The following is an 18,756-nucleotide window of genomic DNA, read 5'->3' as shown; positions in this document are numbered from 1 at the left end:
ACTTAAGCGACCATGTTATACGAAACTGAATGCGGATTAGAACAAAACTTTTAAACTCTCACTCTTAAAAGAATTAAGAAGACAATTTAAGTTAAAATATACTCTCAGACTTGGTCATAAATACGTCTATTCCATAAATTTGTCAATCATAATTATTAACACCATTAATACTTTTTCATCAAAATTTATCCTCAATACATCTATGCCATAAATCTGTCAATCAATACATCCATGCAATCATACCAACTTTATAAGCAAATTTTGACCAAATATATTAATGTCAATGATTTGACAAAAAAATAAACTAAAATGTTCAAGTAGGGTGGACTAAATTTCAAACTTCTCCAAAGTACATAACTGGCACCATAATTTGACCACATACATGATTTGACTACATATTTAGAGCAATACCAACAAAACAAATATAAAACCAGAATATATAAAACCATCCAGTATTCATATTTCTGCACCAAATTGAGTCACAAACTTAGATTAAACTCCACAAAACACCATAAAACATTTAACATGATTCCACAATGCATTAGTTATAAATAGCAAACAAAATCTATCAATCCCTAATTACCTGTCAATAAAATCATAAGCAAAGGACACACTAAGAGTGCCAACAGATTCTATGGCAACATGGCCGCTTCCATGGACTCCAATTGGCACCAAAATAAACAAAAACTGTATGTTTCATTCGAATTTATTTTTAGAACTCGGTTTCCCTCTCCGAACCATGCTATCCGTCGCTACCAAAGATGTCAGTGAAATCCTTCTATCCATCAACCATTGAATTTGATGACTTCCTAAAAAGCTATATATACAAAATCCCCTTTTTATTACAAAGGAGAGCAGTTGTACCTGAAGTAATACATGGCACGATGACGGCATTGTGAGTGATTACAGTCTGCGGAGTAAAATAAAAATGCCAAGGAAGAAAAGTTTGATCGCACAAAATTAATAATTGTACTTTCATACTGGTTATGACTAAACCTATCAAAGAGTCAAGCAACACGTCCAGTGTGATAAACCCAATCCGCATATGGCTGAACACAGCATGAATTATTATTAATAATAAAATATTCTTTTCATTTCAATTTAATTATAAAAAGAATTTTATAACATTTTATAACTTTTTGAATAGTAAACGGGCTGTCAGTCCAACACAGCTCATGGACAAGTCTACATGTTACATTAAGCTATAGTTCAAGGGGCAAAGGGGTAGGGGAGATTAACTTTAGACCCTATCACACCTAAGGAGTAGTAAAAACTATTAGAGTAAGCCTTGGTTGTTTTCTTCTTAATAAAAGATGGGTCCTTACGTAGAGGTGTTCATGAGCCGGTTCAAGGCCTGATTCTATAAAAACTCCGGCTTGAGCCCGAGCCAAATGACTAGTTTTAAAGTTTTAAGAACAAAAAATATTTTTATTTAATTTAATTATAAAAATATATAAATATTATTATAGAATTATATTTATTATTTTAAAACAGTAAAACAGGCTAGCCTGAGGTTGAAAATCTAGGCCCAAGCACTGCCCAAAGCAGGCCTGCCTGGAACTTGAACACCTTGGACCTTACTCATTAGGAAATGGGTTTCATGGGATAAAGTCTATTGATAAATTAGTACCTACATAAAAGAAAATTTTATCGACAAATTAAATAAAACTGAGAAAACACATAGTGGTGGCAGAAAAGAATCTTAGCAACCGCAAAAACTGGTCTCAAAAGAATGGTCAAGTAAATTCCAAAACAGTTACTAGCACAGCAGATAAATGAAAATATAAAGTAAATATTTGTAAAGCAAATACCATTAACGCGTAGAGCTATTCGCTTCGAAAATCGTCATAACTCAATCCCTCTGATATGGTGTCCAACCTTTTGTTGTCACCTATAAGCCAAAGACAAAAATTGTCAAGATCTTCATAAATCAGAATCAAGAAACTTCAGTATATAGTTCTTTCAACTAGAAGGAGACAAGGTTCACCTTGATGCTCCCTTTCACGAGAATCCAGAAATGTTTCATTATCAGGCGCTAAGAAAGGTGACCGGGGGTAGCTCTCCAGTATATCTGAAATTATAAAGAGGTTACTCCAAAAGAAAGTTTATATAGATTTCTTTCTTGGATAATGTATATCTAACCTCTTAACTAATGCTAACTGGGCTAAAAACTTGCTTAGCTAAATTTAATAGACTCACAACCAAGATGTCGAGGCACAAACACATGCTTGCATGCAGACAAATATATGTATATGTGGTATGGTGAACATGCATGTCCCCACACAAACCGACAGAGAGAAAGAAACCTGAACTCTGAGAAAAATCAGCTGTAAGATCGGAAAGACTGAAATTACGAGGGATCTGGCCTAAAAATCCAAATGAAGAAATGTCGGCATCCAGAAGTGGTTCATTCAGTGGTTGAGTGCTTGATTCTACAGTACTGAAAGACGTATCCCCAATTGTTGGACGTGCCTCCAGAACATTGCTCTCAGCGCCAAACATGTAAGGACCACCGCCCGAATAACCAGCTTCAGGTTTTATCATTTTCCCATTCATTCCTTGCATCAGACCCATGTTTGAATTCTGAGTTGAGAGCATGCCTTGAGGGGCATCAATCCTGCTTGCATGGCTAGGCAGCTCAATGGGAGGATGAATTCCAGCATGCAATGCCGAACTACCATTGGTGAATACATTAGGCAAACTGGAGTCCATGGGATGGTGCATGTTCTCCTGCTTCAGAGCTGGTCCTGTGTTCTCTGGGGCATAGCAGGATGAGTTCTGAGGCACTGTTAGAGAAAGCTAAATTAGTCGTCAAAAAAAAGAAAGGAGATCGTCAGCATCTAAACTAAACCTAGGAAAACTCAATAATTGGCAATAGTATTAACTATTTATAACACCTGCCACCTCTAGTAATCTATCAAATTAAAAATGGATTGCTACATTCTCAAAAATCAATGAAAATTGCAAGAAAGATAAAGGAAGATTGGGGAAGTCATCAGACCAAAAAATAGTGCCCAAAGGCAATATGTTTTCCGGCAATTGGTATAAAAATCAGATATGGGAATAAGTGCAAAAGAAGTAATCACCCTGATGTCTACTCCTGCCTATATCCAATTTCCACATAGTTACTCATACAGAGGAAGTTAAAATGAAAGTCTTCAAGCCTATTGTCAACACTCAGTTTAAGAAAAAATTAGACAAGCCTCGTATACCAACATAAATAGAGCCTAAACAAACTACCCTCAATCTTTGTCTCCACAGTAATACTAACATAAAAAGATCATAAAGGAACTACTCTCAAACTTTGCTTCTAGAAACATGTAAAATGATTGTTTAACAAATCAAATCTCAACAGAATAAAGTGTGCTAGGAAAGTGCTAATTCAACAAATTTGGGGCATGGCCATGCATCAAACTAAAATGTCAATAACATGTTCAACAGGGCAAAAAGAAATCTTACTCAGTGGCATTTGAGGTCCGTTAGAATTAGAGATTGAGGAAACTCCAGCTGTACGAATCTGACTCATCAATCGAACTTGTTGCTCAAGCAGCTTGTTGAATTCCACTATTTGTTGCTTCACCATCAGTCTCAGATAATAAGCCTGGAAGAATTCTCTATTCTCTTCTTCAAGCTTTTGCCAAACTGAAAAGCATGAGATATTTGTGAAAGGAAGTTATTAAAAAAAAAAAAAAACCTAATGTCAAGTAATGACTGCAAAATATTGGAAAAACCTCATGAAGTCATGATCAGCAACAATACCTGTCAGTTTACCAACACAATGGTCCTTACCCAATAATAAGTTAAAGCTAGGTTCCAAATTAGGGGGATTTGGACTGCCCAGTCTATAGGGTTCTCTCAAAATGGGTTTTTACAAGGGGAAGACAAATCTATGTGAGATATGGGTACCATATTGACATCCCTGATCCCATGCCAGATAGAACGCAAAGCTAGAGCATGGATTTAGTCTATCTTTTCTTATAATTTTTCTAATATGTAATTTATAATACATACAGCTATCAGGTTAGGGGTGTTTCATAAGGACAGATAATCAGGAAAAAATGTGGATGTTATGATGAAATAAAATATTTAAACTGACTGTTACCAAGTTCAGTAAAACCAGGCTCAATTTTGGCCTGAGCCAGCAGAGTTTCCACAACTTCCTTCTGCGTCATGTAGAGTTGAAGACATCGTTCTATAAGGTTTTGAACCTGAAGACACACATGTAAGAGCAAAAACACCTTTAGCCATTGTGGGCATCATATACCTCTCAGAGCCTACAAGTCAAACAAATCTAAGACTGTAGAAGCACCTTCATGAACACACAAACAAAGGATGACCAGCAGTCGGCCATGTAGAACTAATTGCATCTTAGATATACATCTTAATTTTGCGACGGGAACAAAAAGGAATAATTTTATGCAGTTTGTGCTGTTTCTCCTTTATCTTTTGTATCTCTCCACTTCATGGTATAAATAAGCTATCTTTCACTGCTCTTAAAAAGGTTTGTTTACTATGATTATAGATTATACTAGTATCAGATCTAAACAAGGATCAGTTCCATAAATCAAAGGTAGATTCCACAACTTCAATATATTAACCTACAATTTTGCTTTACACTTTTACAGTTTTATTAACTTACCAGACATTTTTTTCTGCTTCACATTATTTCTAGCAAATAGTTCATTCTTAAAAACAGCTTCAGAATTTTAAATTCATAAAAACATTGAAAAGTTCTCAAAATGTGAATTACTAACAAAACAAACACATCTACATAACAACCACATCTGCCCAACATAAAGTAATAATTTTAGCAAGACATATAAAAGGAACAAGGATAACGACATTATTAATATGGAAATTTATATGCATGACCAAATTAATGCATAACATACAGTTTACTGGACATGATCGTTCTTTAACTGAAAGAAGCAAGGTCAACATCTTACCAACTGTATATCCTGGCGCGAAACCCTTTTAACATCTCCAGTAGACATCCTTTATTCAAAGTACCAAACGAAGATATTAACCTAACACATATATACCAGTAATTATAAACTATCTTGCCAAGATTACCAAAACAACAAATCAGGCAACCTTGCATGCAGCACCATACCTGAAAATAAACACAATTTGACAACAAATACAAAAATATACATATTCAAGTATAAGTAAATTAATATCCTTATACGATTCACTCTTGCTCAATTTTTCATCAATAATTTAACAGCAAAATTATAAAATAAGAAAAAAAAATTAACTTGGCAGACAAGAACTTGATTATATATCATGCAAACAGAAGATTAGATTAAAACAAGAGATTTAACTGCCTCAAAGTCATCTAATTTCATCTAACACTACAAGTTTAAAGCAGTGACCAACATAAAACAATATAACAAAGAATTCTCAACAACTATTAATCTTTTCTTCTCCCTGATCAAATTTTCATCAATAATTTAACATCAAGATTATCAACAAAAAAAAAAAGAACTTTACAAATAGAACTTGATTATTTGATCATGCAAACACAAGATTCAGTTAAAACAATAGATTAAATCACCTCAAAGTCACTTAATTTCATAAAACACTACGAGTTTAAAGCAGTGATCCACATGAAACAACATAACTAAAAAAATTTCAACAATTATTCATCTTCTCTTTTTACTGATAAATTTTTCATTAATAATTTAACAGCAAAATTATTAAATAAGGAAAAAATTCACTTGACAAACAAAACTTGGGTTCGATTAAAATAAGAGATTAAATTGCCTCAAAGTCATCTAATTTCATCTAGCACTACTAATTTAAAGCAGTGATCAGCATGAAACAACGTAGTTAAAGAATTTTCTACAATTATTAATCTTTTCATTTTCCTAATCAATTTTTTTTCCAATAATAGAACCACAAATTTATCAAATAAGGGGAAAAAGAACATTGACAAACAAAACTCGATTATATGATCATGCAAACACAACATTAGATCAAAACAAGAGATTAAATTGCCTCAAAGTCATCTAATTTCATCTAGCACTTCTAATTTAAAGCGGTGATCAGCATGAAACAACGGAATTAAAGAATTTTCTAAAATTATTCATCTTTCATTTTCCTAATCATATTTTTCCAATAATAGAACATCAAACTTATCAAATAAGGGGGGAAAACTTTGACAAACAAAACTCTATTATATGATCATGCAAACAAAAGATTCGATTAAAACAAAAGATTATACTGCCTCAAATTCATCTAATTTCAGCAAACACAACAAGCTTAAACCAGTGATTAACACGAAACAACATAATTAAAAAAATCAACAATTCCTCATCCTTTTCTCTCTCTTTTTTTTCATTTAAATTAGGAAAAAAAAAAAGACGATCACAAACGCAAAACAAAGGGTAAAATAACACAAAATATAACAAAAATTTGAAAAATTAATTCCGTTTCGATTCACCGCGGCATGCAAAAAAAAACACGGATTTGTATGATAATGATACCTACCGGATACGTTTTCAAAAAAATTGTAAAAATTTGTAGATAAAAAATTGAAAAAATAAACAAATAAATAAAGAGGATTTTCAACTGACCTTCGAGTTTCAGCCGATTCGTACAAAGCAGGGTAACCTGAGAAATTAAAAGGCAAAAAAAAGAAAAAATAAAGAGAAAATAAAGAAGATCAGAGAAAAAGGTGGTGGTTTATTTAATTATTTATTATTTGTTGTATTAAAAAAATGAAAATCCAGTGGAGACAGTGATGGGAGAAATTTTTGTATTTATAGACACTTACCTTCTTTTTTAAATAAAATAAATAAATATAAAAAAAAAAAAAACGGCACAGCATTGTGGTTATACATGTCAGGGGATACCCAACTAAGAGTAGGGTGTGCAGAACAAAGGGTTAAAATACATGGGAGGTCCTTGTATTATATGAACTGAATCAAATTAGTCTTTCTTATTGTTAAATGGATCAATTTAGTCCCTATACTATTAAAAAGAATTAAATAAATCCAAATTGTAATAGAGTTAACATTTATTATATAAAAATATCATGGAAATTATTTTTCAACTACTATTCAATTCTAAACAAAATATTGTATTTATAGAACCACAACAACTTTAAAAATATTAACTCTGTTAAACATTAAATGTTAACTCTATTCTAATTTAGCCTTATTTGATTCATTTTAATAGTATAGGGATTAAATTGATCCATTTAATGGTAAAGGGACTAGTTTGGTCAGACATTTTTAATGGTATAGGGATTAAAGGGACTAGTTAATATACTATTTGATACTTAAGTTTGGCTTCAATATTCAATTTGATATATGAGGTTTTTTTGTTCTAATTTGGTACCTGAGTTCAGCTTCAATGTTCACTTTGGTACCAGAATTTTTTTCAATTTGATACTTCAAGATTTTTTTGTCTCAATTTAGTACTTGAGTTTGATTTCAACGTTAATTTTGGTACTAAAGTTTTTTTTTTTTGCCTCAAATTATGTTTTTCTATTAAAACATACGTGTTCAACATTAATTAGACCACGTAATTTCATTTGACTTTTATACCAAATGAGACATTTTCTTATAAAAGAAAAGTCATGTCCAACCAGTCAAATCGATCAAATCAATTGACTCTAATTTTTTAAACTGAGTTTAGTAATTTGATTTCAAAAATAGATGAATTTAATTGTATTAGGTCGGTTTCAATTTTACAAAAATCAAACCTGAACTAATCGAATTTGTCAACTTTAAATTATATTTTAAATACATTTACAATTTTATATAAAAACTCCTTACCACTTAAGCTACTCTTGGTTCTATGAACCATACGTTCGAACAATCATTCACGGCACACTGACATTTGACAGAGCACGAGAAATAAAATACTCACAAGAGAATAATAGTTTCAATTGTTGGGGAGGATCAGTCGACTACTCAAAAAATAACACTTTAAAGAATTCTCTCAAAAAAATCAACCTTTCGATACAGTCTTGTTGTAATAAAATATTTATTTTGACTTTATTTTTTTTCTAGAATATTATTGTATAGTTGATATTTGCAGGTCATGTGACTTTAGTTTGGATATAAATGTTCATTTCTGATTGGTTTATGTGTGATGTTGTGAATGCTTGTATGTAGCTTTGTGTTGGATTTGATGTTTTGTTTTGTTATTTTCTAAACTTAGTGTTATTCTTGTTTGGACTTTATCTATTTGCCTAACTCGTATTGGATTTTCTAATTTGGATTTTGTACTTTGTGTTGCACTTTCAATTTCTACTTTGTGTTTTATTGGTTAATCTAATCCGTGTTAGATTGTCGATTAGTGTAATTTTCTTTTAAAAGCTAACGAAATGATTGAAAATATATCGGATTAATTTCGTTAATTTTCAGGTTTATAGGCTGAATGGATTGATTGTCCACCCCATATTTAAGAGGTTCATGAGGGATATAATATTTCATTAAATATTAATTTAGAAAAAATTATTTATTACATTTTTAAATTATAATTTATATAACTTTAATTTCAATTAGAATTATAATTCAATTAGAATTATTCATTATAAATACTTTTATAATTAATATAATTGTATTGGATTTTCTAATTTGATTTTGTAGCTCAAATTTAAAAAAATACTTTTAAAAGTACCATAAAAAAGTGATATGAAAAAATTGTGGTTATATTAATTTAAAATATTTGACATTGTTTTTAAAAGTAGTGGTGAAAAGTTAAAATGTTCTTTAAAATACTATACATAAAATATAATTTTTAAATACTTTTTAATAATTAATTAATTATTTGTAAATGTAATTATATATGAAAAATTTTAAAATTTTAAATGTAATAGTATTTAATATTTAATTAAATTAGTCTAAACTTAGTGTTATTCTTGTTTTGGACTTTATTTACATATGAAATAATTTAAAATTTTAAATATAATAGTATTTAATATTTAATTAAATTATTGTAATAATATTTGTAAATAATATTTAAATAATAAAATATAAAATATAAATTAATTTTAAATTTTATATACATTTTAAATAGTTAATACAAATAAGAGTGTTTTGATAATTTATACTTCAAAACGTAAAAATCAAAGTTACATTATTTTACCGTACTTTCAACCTAAAACCACTCCAAGAGTTTATATTTGACATTGCTTTTGAGGTTAATTTCTACACAAAATATTTATCAAACTAGCCCTTAGCTTAAATATTAAATATTAAAGAATACATTAAAGCATTGATATTTAAGGTTTTAACACAAGAAATATATATATAATTACTAATTATTAAATAAAATTATATTTAAAATAAGAAGATGAACTTAACAAGTTTAAGTTAACCCCATAAAATTTAAACAATATTTTGAATAGCAAAGTATATATTGATAACAAATATATAAAGACTTAAATTGCTCAATTTTATAATTTAAACCAAGATAATATAAACATAACGTTTTTATACTGATACTAGCATGCTTTGATATACTATTTTAAATTTATCAATATTTTAATTTTTTTACATATTTATTTATAGTTTAATTTATAGTTTCTTATTAAGTTGTATATGCATATAAATATTATATATATTTATTTGATTTAATTTTAGTTTCTCAATAAATTATATATTATTTTGGTAAAAATAAATTATATATTATACAGAAATACAATTACATTTCAATTATATTAATATAAATATAAGTTTTAAAATTATTATTTAAGTTCAATAAATTAAAAATTAAAATGATTTAAGATAAAATATTTAAAAATTGACTTAAAATATCAAAATCTTATACCAATTAATATAGATTGGTACACATCAATATTGACCGAAAGAGGCCAAAATGCACTAAAATTTTAACATAACGAAACAAAAACTACTTGGTACCAATTTAGGATTAAAACAATATATACCAGCCGGTACAATACCGACTATCATGATCTAAGCACTAAATTACACTTTTACTATAGTATAAGAGTTAAATAATTTAACCTTGAGAAACATGATTGCAAAAACCAAAACCAATAATGAAGAGAGAAATATTGTTTAGCAATATTTGTATAATCTACCAAAAGAACATTGGAGCTTTTTAACTAAGGGTAACAAACAAAATTTTGCTTCTTCATAAGAAAAAAATGCATAACCCTAGAAATAAATACAACAAAAACCATATATGGATATGGCGGCATAAGCAGGTAGGATCCTGACCTGAAAATTGAGCAAATATATAAATGCAAAGACACGATTACCTTCTGCCTCTCCTTCCTCTCCCACGCCCTCCGCCTCTGCCTCCGCCCCAGCCTCGGCCTCGGCCTCGACCTGTGAACATTGATCTATCTGGCTTCAGCCCTAATGATTGAACTCCTCTCTTTTCGTGTCTGGTCATTCTGTCCTCATCGTCCTCCTTGTATTTGGCTGAACTTTTAGTGATGAAGGAAATTTGTCGTGACCCTCCCGGCCCCAACTTCACGTCATTTGGTAAACCTGAAAACTGGTCATCTTGGAGAGCCTTCACTCTCTCCCCCATAGGAAGTGAATCTTCCTTTGCAAGTGAAACGTTGTTCCAAAACGCTTCCGCGTGCCGCTCATCTTTAACTTCATACATTCTGTACATTTTTTGTGAGAGAAAAGATGATTAATAATGCAGAAAACTATCGCTTGATGAATGAAGCCGTACAGGATGCCTATAAGTCATAAAGACAAGAAACAGCTCACCTTGGACCTCGTGACTTCTTTCTTTTATGATTGACACCCAAATCTTCAGATGATTGGGATGCTTCTGAAGCATCGGAATCACTGGAACTCTGATCATCATTTACCACAACAGGTTCGAAATGTTCCTCAACCATTGACGGTTGCTTCTTGGAAGCCATAGGATGTAAAGCAAGATACTCTTGTGATTGCTCGTCGATTTCATATTCCTGGATAAGAATCAGGAAGGGAAACGTTAAACAGAGATCCAGCAATCAAGATCCATAAGTACTAACATAAAAATGTATGAATTACTGAATAGCAGATAAATCAACTAGGATAAGCAAAAACAAACTCAGAACTCGCTAAAATAAGAAAGGCACAGTAGTTACAATTTACACTCTAATTGACAAAAACAGGTAGATGTACCATGGAGACCCCTATAAGAAGTTAGATTGCGTTTTGCCCCTTTTACTAAAAAAATGAACAAATTAATTCTTATTAGATCAAAAAGCAAACTGGTCATTTATTGAAAAATTCATCTATGTAACTGATAGAATAACCATAAAATTACCCATGTGTACCTCACTCTGACATACAAGAACCAGTTTTTAAGAGTAGAAATGGATGAAATAAACTTTAACAGAAGGACCAATTTGCTCTTCAATCTAAATGTATAGGGACTAATTAACACATTTTTTGAGTTGAGGAGGCAAAATGCAATTCGACTCCTAATTCAAGGGCCTCCATGGTACTTTTACCACTAAAACACCATTTATCTTCATTCTTAGATACATTTTCTATTAAAAATACTCTGCCAAAGTTCTTGATTCTGTAACAACTTTTCGAAAAGGATAACAATTACCATGATAATTAGAGCGGACAATAAAAAATATGTGAAAATAAAAATTAAAAATAATAATAAGAGCTGGAGAAAAGGTGAAAATTAAACTGAAAGCTAGTAATAGCATGGCCAGATTATCATACCTTATTTTCAAACATTTGTGCAAATCGCTCATCTTTAAATATTTCAGTGCTAAGCGCACCTTTCTTCTTCTTCTTTGAAGTTTTCTTACTCTCGTTATCGTCAATGTCTTTCTTTGTGTTTTCAGCCTCTTCATTCTCCACGATCCGCTCTGCAAGTTCTTGATTAACCTTAACCTTGGGTATTTTCCTCTTCATCTGCAGGAAAAATAATTGAAGAAAATAAAATTAATCAACAAATTTAGATTCTCCAACCCTAAAGATTATGGAATAGGTCGGGTAAAACACAATGGAATCAAAGTTTTAAAAACAGGAATGAAAATACTGACCGTAATACGGTTGCGACGTTCAGCCTCCAGTTTCTCTTGTTTTCGCTGCTCTATGTAAGTTTCATATGCAAAAGGATCTGCCAATGCTTTTGCCTGCAAATATATGTAAAATATGAATAGCAAAATAGTGAAGATGTACAAAAGAACCACATTGAGCATTGAAAGCACTATCTGATCAGAAAATAGAAAAATTACATAACTCTCTTTCTGAATTTAATCTAGCAACTCTGACCTCATTTTTTTGTTTCTGCATCTCAACTTTTATTTACTTCTAGATATTTCGTGTTTCACACACCCAACCACACAAATTTCCAGCAGGTGACACAATGCAATTATCAGGAGTTTTTAAGCTGCATAATATCCTTAACAAGAAGTAATAAAAAGACTAGCAGTCTTGCCTTTTTGTACAAACGAAAGTCAATGAAGAACCCGTGCATGTAGGCTCGCAGAAGATTGGTCCCAATTAGATTTGTCAAATTCAACTTCTCAAGATCCTCTTTTGTTAAAAATTTATAGTTGTCATATATGCTTGTTTGTCCACCCTCCTCAAGCTCTTCCTGTAAAATATATACAAAGTAAACACTAGTGCACCACATCTGCATATCCCAACATAGTACATCCAATAAAAGGATAAAACAAAGACTGATTCAGATACAAGTTAAAAACACACCGTAAGAGATTCCAGTGAAGAACACCACTTGGGAACAGGTCCCAAAGCAGGTATGAAATAAGCAGGAATCTGGCTAGCATCCAAAGCCAGCAACATCAGCCCACTATCATTGAACACACATATATCATTGATTGCCCCAGCTGTTGGTTCAATGCTTGTCATTCCTTCTCCCTTGAAAAAGAAAATCACTCAAGAATTAGATATGAGTTTTGACTTTGAGGAAGAGACAGTTTTGGACCATTATCAGGCATATATTTCACTTATGTGGTTGTATATGAACCTGCTTTTGTAAGTTAATGTGTGGCAAGATGAATTATGCCTCCTGCACCCCCCAAAAGGGTAAAAAATCATATGCATGTTGATGAATGTGGAAATCCATACATGTATTGTGTGCATGAATGTTTGCATACGCAGTGAACGGTAACATACCTCCAATAAATGAAAAATGATGACGGTGATGATATATCTCCATTTGACAAAGTAATTTAATCGAGTCTAATACAAAACATCTAAAACTTCAAAGCAAGAGAACAATACCATCACCTTTTACATGGACAATTGGAAAGTTCTGAATATGCAAAATACACATGATAAAGGCATTGGCATGCATATATATCTAGATGTTGCAAAAATCCTGAATAATGATGATGGTGACCATACTCTCTTAAGTCCCATAAAAACATAGACAAGCAGAAAAGTTTAAAACAATAAAACCACACTAGAGAAGTATAGACAATTGAAATGTTTGTATGTTTAAATGACAACACATTCCTGGAGATTGTGGATGGAACCTTGCTCACTTACAGTTCCCTTGGAAAAAAAAAACAAAGAACAGTATATTAGGGAGGAAATTACCGTCTCAGGATCCCATATTTTAACAATATGAGTATCTGTGGTAATTAATTTTGGTTGGTCAAAGTTCGGAGTATTATGCCACTTAATATCCAATATTGGGCTGCCATACCTGTATAACAGGAATATAGTTTCTAAAAATTAATAACTGAATCAAGGAAAACTAAGCTCAATCGTACAAGAAGACTCACACGCATACCCACCCATAGTTTCCTCATCGACGAAATAAATAGAAATGTTAAGAAACATTATCACTTACATGTGATCCTTAACTCGGATAGGAGATGAAGAACGTAAGTCATAGATTAGCACCTAAGCATGAGCAAACCCATGAGATATTTATAAGGTGATAGAACAAAAGTATAATGTAATGAGGGCATGATGAGATCATTCATCAGTGCTATGCATCATACCTTTCCTGCACTGCTTCCAACACCCATGAGGAAACCTCCACTCTCGTCAAACCCAATTGCAGTAACTTCCTATATATAAGAGAACAAATAAGTGTTTTAAACATGAAAGAACATATTATAGGCTACAGGAAAAACACTAGGCTGTGAAAAGGATCTCTGCGGTGATATATGCAGGACGCTACTAAAAAGTCAACTATTTTCTGGTAAGTGTTTCTTTTTTGGAACAGTAAAAACAATTTATAGCTATAAAATGTCAGAAAAAGTAATCAGAGATCAAGCAGCAAAAATTACCTCGTCTGCATCACCGGCAGGAGAAACAGCATTTATTCTGCCAATTGAAGTTTTCATTCTCATGTCGAAACATTGAACAGCACCATCCTCACCGCCACAAGCAACTAAGCCATGAAACTTGCTGAAACCATAGAAACATATTATCCTTGAATCAGCAAACCTAGTAAGCATATTGTCTAGAACAAAAGGCAAAGAGGATAAATAGGAAAAAATCCCCAAGAACCTTCTAGAAACCACATTTAGTGCTGGAGATTGAGTGTTAAGAGAAGATAGGAACCGTCCCTGTTGAAAAATGAAATCCATCATCAACGTAACAAATTATGCATTTTTAGCAAACAAAAAAATTTCAAAAACCCAATATTGCAAAATCCCAGCTTTAGGCATGAATAAAACTTTCCTAAAATAAGTAAAACATGATGTAATTCGAGTCCTATACAAAACATAAAAGGATAGTACCACTCTATCCAAAACTCACAGCAACAGAGACAACAGTACTAAGCCCTAAACAAAATCTTGTTTTCTCTCAGCAAACTTCCTTACCAAGCATATAGCAAACAGATCACCATAAGCTGATTCTCTCAAGTTACTCCTAAAAAATATACTGTACAAATCTCCTACATAAAATGAACTAAGGTTCGCCATCCCTTCACCATTATTGAAAGAGGTAAATCAATTTTCACCCAAAAATTTATCCAGGACCACAAACAAATATGTTGGTGATAAAATTGCCTATCCATAAAATAAACTAACTTACAAACTCTATAAAAATAGATCATAAGTTCTTCTAAATGATGACAAACAATTTTGTTAGAATTTTCTATTGTACATTTGATTTGACATTTGATAAAGCAATGTTCGGTCAACAACTATCCTTAGCTTCTCCTTGCAAAAATTCAACCAATTACAAATTACCAACATTTTTTCAAATGAAAATTCGCAAACATTAATTGAGAAAGATGACCATAAATATGGTTTTCACTTTTCTGTTCAATATACAACGTTGCACTTATTGGCTAAATCAGGTGTCTACTTGTGCAACATTATGCTTGGATCTTCCCAAGCAATTGGTGATTCCTTCACAAATCAAAAGCTGATGGAAATCTCAAATGTCCATAGAGGCAGAAAGAGACAACCCATTAAACAATCTAAGTGATATACCTGTTCTAAATTAATTCGGTATAGATCTGGAGATGAAGCAGCACAAAGCAAGTCACAAGACCAGCAATCATATGCAATATCCCTTCCCATCCTGTCAAGCATCAGATAGACCAAAAAAATCACCATTCAGAACTTGTATAATTTGTTAACTAGTCAGTCAACACTATGTGTGGTAAAGGTCTAAACACATATACGAACATCAGGAATAACAATTAGATTCTCCTACAAGTATAGACAGACATAAAAGATAAGAAATCTATAATTAAGCAAAACTCTTCTAAATATCCAATATTTAGCAATTTCTGTGCCTGTGCATGAGATCAAAAAGATGCACACTGAGCATAACTTCTTCTGTAAGGAAAAAGAGTATAAAAAGTGTACAACGGAAGAGAATTGAGATTGCAAAGAGTAGCATAAATTCAAATTTTTATTCAGGCACCAATACTTGAAGACATTAATCATCGAAGTAAACAAAACATACATTGGGAGAGTAAATTGCGGATTTAACCTTTCAAGTTGGTTGTATTTAATTTCCTAATCTTTTAATTGTTCCAGTAGGAACTTCAACCTTATCATGGTTGCAACCAACGCTTTTCACAAGAATGATACAACAAAACCTAATTGGCACTGTTTCGATACTTTCTCTTATCCTTCTTTTCCCCTTTTCATTTCTATTGTTCTTTCCTTTTTTCCTTTTTGTTCCCATTGGTGCAGAAGCGGAGAAGGATCGGGTAGATTATATCCCAAACAAACAAATGAAAATAACATCATCTTAAATATGACATACCAACAATCTGTGCCAAGAGCTAATTATAAAATCTACTGATCACTAAACTCAACCAATCAATCATTGATATGCAATGACAAACTGAAACTAATCCAAAAAGTAGACAGAGCAAAAAGTAAAGAACTATGAAACCTTGGAATCCGCAGACTGTGGTGCTTCCCATATTTTGCATGCAAATTAACAGAACGATCAGCACATAGGAATGCAAGTTTGGAATAGTCCCCATCCAATATCTATACATATAGAAAAATACCAAATCAAAAAGTATCACACAGTACAAGAAAATTGTGTACAAGGGCAAGGAGATATTTATATTCGGATAAGATTGTAAAATAGGTGTTCTGATATGAGTTTCAGAACTTAATATTATAAAATGTGAACCCATAACTTTTTTTTTTGTGGGGGGGGGGGGGGGAAGAGAATGATTAACAAGATAATGAAGATATAAAAGTGATTCAATTATATGACAGCTTATAAAAAGTTAAAAAAAGTGAAGATAACCCTAAAATCCCTGCATTCATATTTGGTGCCCTACCAAAGTTGCAAAGAAAATTATACCCTTCAATCAGAAAAAGGTTCAACAACCAAAATGAGATGTCTTAACTTATCGTAGAATGGCTAAAGCTAATGACTCTTCTTCCTTTGAAGAAACAAACAGCTACTTTGAGAAGGCTTAACCGACTGTTATTTTTCAATACAGAAACAAGGATGTTGCTATAGTTTCAAAGAAACACCAAATTACTGCAAAATTAGGTAATAGCCTCTCTAAAAACAGACAAAAGATACCTGAAAATCAATTATTTCGGAATCGAGGTGCCTCTCAAACTTCATTGAAAATTGCCTAAGTTCATATACTTTCACTTGTGGAGGATATATACCTGAATGCCAACAGTGAATCATGAATGAATGAATTTCCTAAATTAATAAAACAGGAAAAAAAAAAAAAGAAACATCAGAGAAGTTGAAAGCTGAGCTGCAATAAACCTGACGCAATAAGGTACTCCCCATCAGGTGTTATCTTGATTTTCGAGGTAGCAGTTTCGAATCTCAAATCCTGAATCAACTCCAACCTCTCCGTGTAATCTAGCATTAGGTAAACACAAACGTTAAAATGTCATAAAACAATAGAAATTTCTTTATCTAAAAAAACAACAATGGTTTGGGGGTTAGGGTTTAGGGTTGTAGGAGTGACTTCAAAAGAGAAAAAGCTTACTTTTGTCTTTGCGGAGGGATCGTTGCTTCTTGGGAGCAAGCCAGGCAGCAACGGAGCGTTGATGGGAAGAAATCGTATACATCTTCACACCGTTAATGGAAACCGACTTCATCTTTCCTCCATGAGCCGCCATGTTTGTTGCTCTTCTCTCCTTTTTCTTATGGTATTAGAAATAAACAGAGAGACAAAGCAATTTTTCAAGTGGCGACAGGCAACCGCAGCACCAGCAGACGGTTTCGATGGTTCTACGTATCGAAACCAGTCAAACACAGAGAAGAACAATGGGAAGAAGAGGGAAGAGAGGGAGGGAAGGGGTACAAAGCCTTTTTGTTGCTGCGGCTGCTACGGAGAAACAAAAGGGAACTAAAAACAACAGACAGAATAGAAGTTGAAAAAAAGGTTATATTCTTCTATTAGTCCTTGTATCATGTGTTGTTGTAATTTATCTTCTCTATTTTTATTTAGTCATTTTTGTCCCTATACTTTCATATTTTTAAAATTCTGGTCCTGACCAAATAAGGTATCAATATTATATCGAAGGGACATCATTTTGTTTTTCATTTTTTGACGTTTTAAATATTTTTCAAATATATTTTTTGATAAAAATTATATATTATATATGTAAACAAATAGAAAAATTAAAACAGTTAAGTTAAATTTTAAAAGTTAGTTTTAAATATCAAAATTACTACCAACTAGTAAACATGGTCAAAACACACTAAAATAATAGAAATGTACCAAAATTTTGACCAAAACAGAACATAGACCACTTGGTACCAACCGATACCAATATGTACCACCACTATAATGTGACCAAATGGTAATTGTTAATTTTGTTTAAGTTAAATTATATTATTTTAAAAGCTTACGTGATAGATATATTAATATATGTGTAATATCATGTTAACATATTATTTTGCATAATATTCACAGAAAAATTATATTCTTTTAATTAATAGATTTATTAACTTTTGTTTAAGTCCAAATTAGAAAAAGCATATAAACCAAAAATAATTAAATTAAATAATAAGGACTAAATTGTACTTAAATTACAAAATTAATTACAAAATTTGACCTAGAAAAAGTAACAACTATTATTTGATATTTACTAAAAATTAAAGAGACAAAATTGGCGAAATTGAAAAGCATAAATATTAAATAAGGACTAAATTTTTAATAATAAAATAATTTGACCTTTTTTTTCTTTTGCTCAAAAAATTAATAATAACTAAATTGGGCTTTTTAAATGCAGGAAATTGGGTTCAGAAAACAAAACCCAAAAAATAGCGAATGAGTTTTTTTTGGGGCTTTTCTAAATTCAGAATAACTTATTTGTGCTTTTTAAATTCAAGGAATTGGGACGAAGTGGTTTTTTTC

The 18,756-nt window shown here is 31.6% G+C and overlaps 2 protein-coding genes across 5 annotated transcripts; both read right to left on the bottom strand.

Annotated features, from left to right (window-relative positions):
- Positions 1-438: 438 nt before the first annotated feature.
- LOC108473966 (uncharacterized) lies at positions 439-6,762 on the bottom strand. 4 transcript variants are annotated; one of them, XM_053021597.1, is made up of 8 exons: positions 6,579-6,762; positions 4,947-5,113; positions 4,103-4,208; positions 3,460-3,642; positions 2,307-2,786; positions 1,988-2,071; positions 1,812-1,891; positions 439-864 (listed from the first exon to the last, which is right to left on the bottom strand). In XM_053021597.1, exons 2-7 carry the CDS (start codon positions 4,992-4,994, stop codon positions 1,827-1,829), a joined length of 966 nt encoding a protein of 321 aa, XP_052877557.1. In that variant the 5' UTR covers positions 4,995-5,113; positions 6,579-6,762; the 3' UTR covers positions 439-864; positions 1,812-1,826. The 4 variants fall into 4 exon arrangements, with proteins under 4 accessions (XP_052877557.1, XP_017631294.1, XP_052877558.1 ...); XM_017775805.2 differs by having other exon boundaries at positions 2,355-2,786; positions 4,947-5,027; XM_053021598.1 differs by having other exon boundaries at positions 4,947-4,995.
- A 3,235-nt stretch (positions 6,763-9,997) lies between these two features.
- LOC108474169 (uncharacterized) lies at positions 9,998-17,763 on the bottom strand. The gene is made up of 16 exons (XM_017776093.2): positions 17,380-17,763; positions 17,151-17,249; positions 16,953-17,044; positions 16,299-16,399; positions 15,380-15,470; positions 14,445-14,503; positions 14,222-14,342; positions 13,931-13,999; positions 13,777-13,829; positions 13,521-13,629; positions 12,666-12,836; positions 12,394-12,552; positions 11,996-12,088; positions 11,670-11,864; positions 10,707-10,912; positions 9,998-10,597 (listed from the first exon to the last, which is right to left on the bottom strand). The coding sequence occupies exons 1-16, from the start codon at positions 17,510-17,512 to the stop codon at positions 10,237-10,239; spliced, it is 2,112 nt and encodes a 703-aa protein (XP_017631582.1). The 5' UTR covers positions 17,513-17,763; the 3' UTR covers positions 9,998-10,236.
- Between the last annotated feature and the right edge of the window lie 993 nt (positions 17,764-18,756).

Source organism: Gossypium arboreum, chromosome 11 (assembly GCF_025698485.1).
Source record: "Gossypium arboreum isolate Shixiya-1 chromosome 11, ASM2569848v2, whole genome shotgun sequence".
Taxonomy (NCBI): domain Eukaryota; kingdom Viridiplantae; phylum Streptophyta; class Magnoliopsida; order Malvales; family Malvaceae; genus Gossypium; species Gossypium arboreum.
Note: the sequence above shows the minus strand (reverse complement) of the source record. Positions and strands in the feature narration are given on the sequence as shown.

Excerpts from the sequence above, each read along its gene's own strand:
- LOC108474169 (XM_017776093.2), bottom strand. The coding sequence starts at position 17,512 with ATGGCGGCTCATGGAGGAAAGATGAAGTCGGTTTCCATTAACGGTGTG. Across the intron at positions 14,504-15,379 it reads ACCGAATTAATTTAGAACAG|GGACGGTTCCTATCTTCTCT; the intron begins GTATATCACTTA and ends ATTTTTCAACAG. Across the intron at positions 12,553-12,665 it reads CTTCACTGGAATCTCTTACG|GAAGAGCTTGAGGAGGGTGG; the intron begins GTGTGTTTTTAA and ends TATATTTTACAG.
- LOC108473966 (XM_053021597.1), bottom strand. The coding sequence starts at position 4,994 with ATGTCTACTGGAGATGTTAAAAGGGTTTCGCGCCAGGATATACAGTTG. Across the intron at positions 4,209-4,946 it reads CGCGCCAGGATATACAGTTG|GTTCAAAACCTTATAGAACG; the intron begins GTAAGATGTTGA and ends GTGTGTCTTCAG. Across the intron at positions 1,892-1,987 it reads TCGTGAAAGGGAGCATCAAG|GTGACAACAAAAGGTTGGAC; the intron begins GTGAACCTTGTC and ends TTTGGCTTATAG.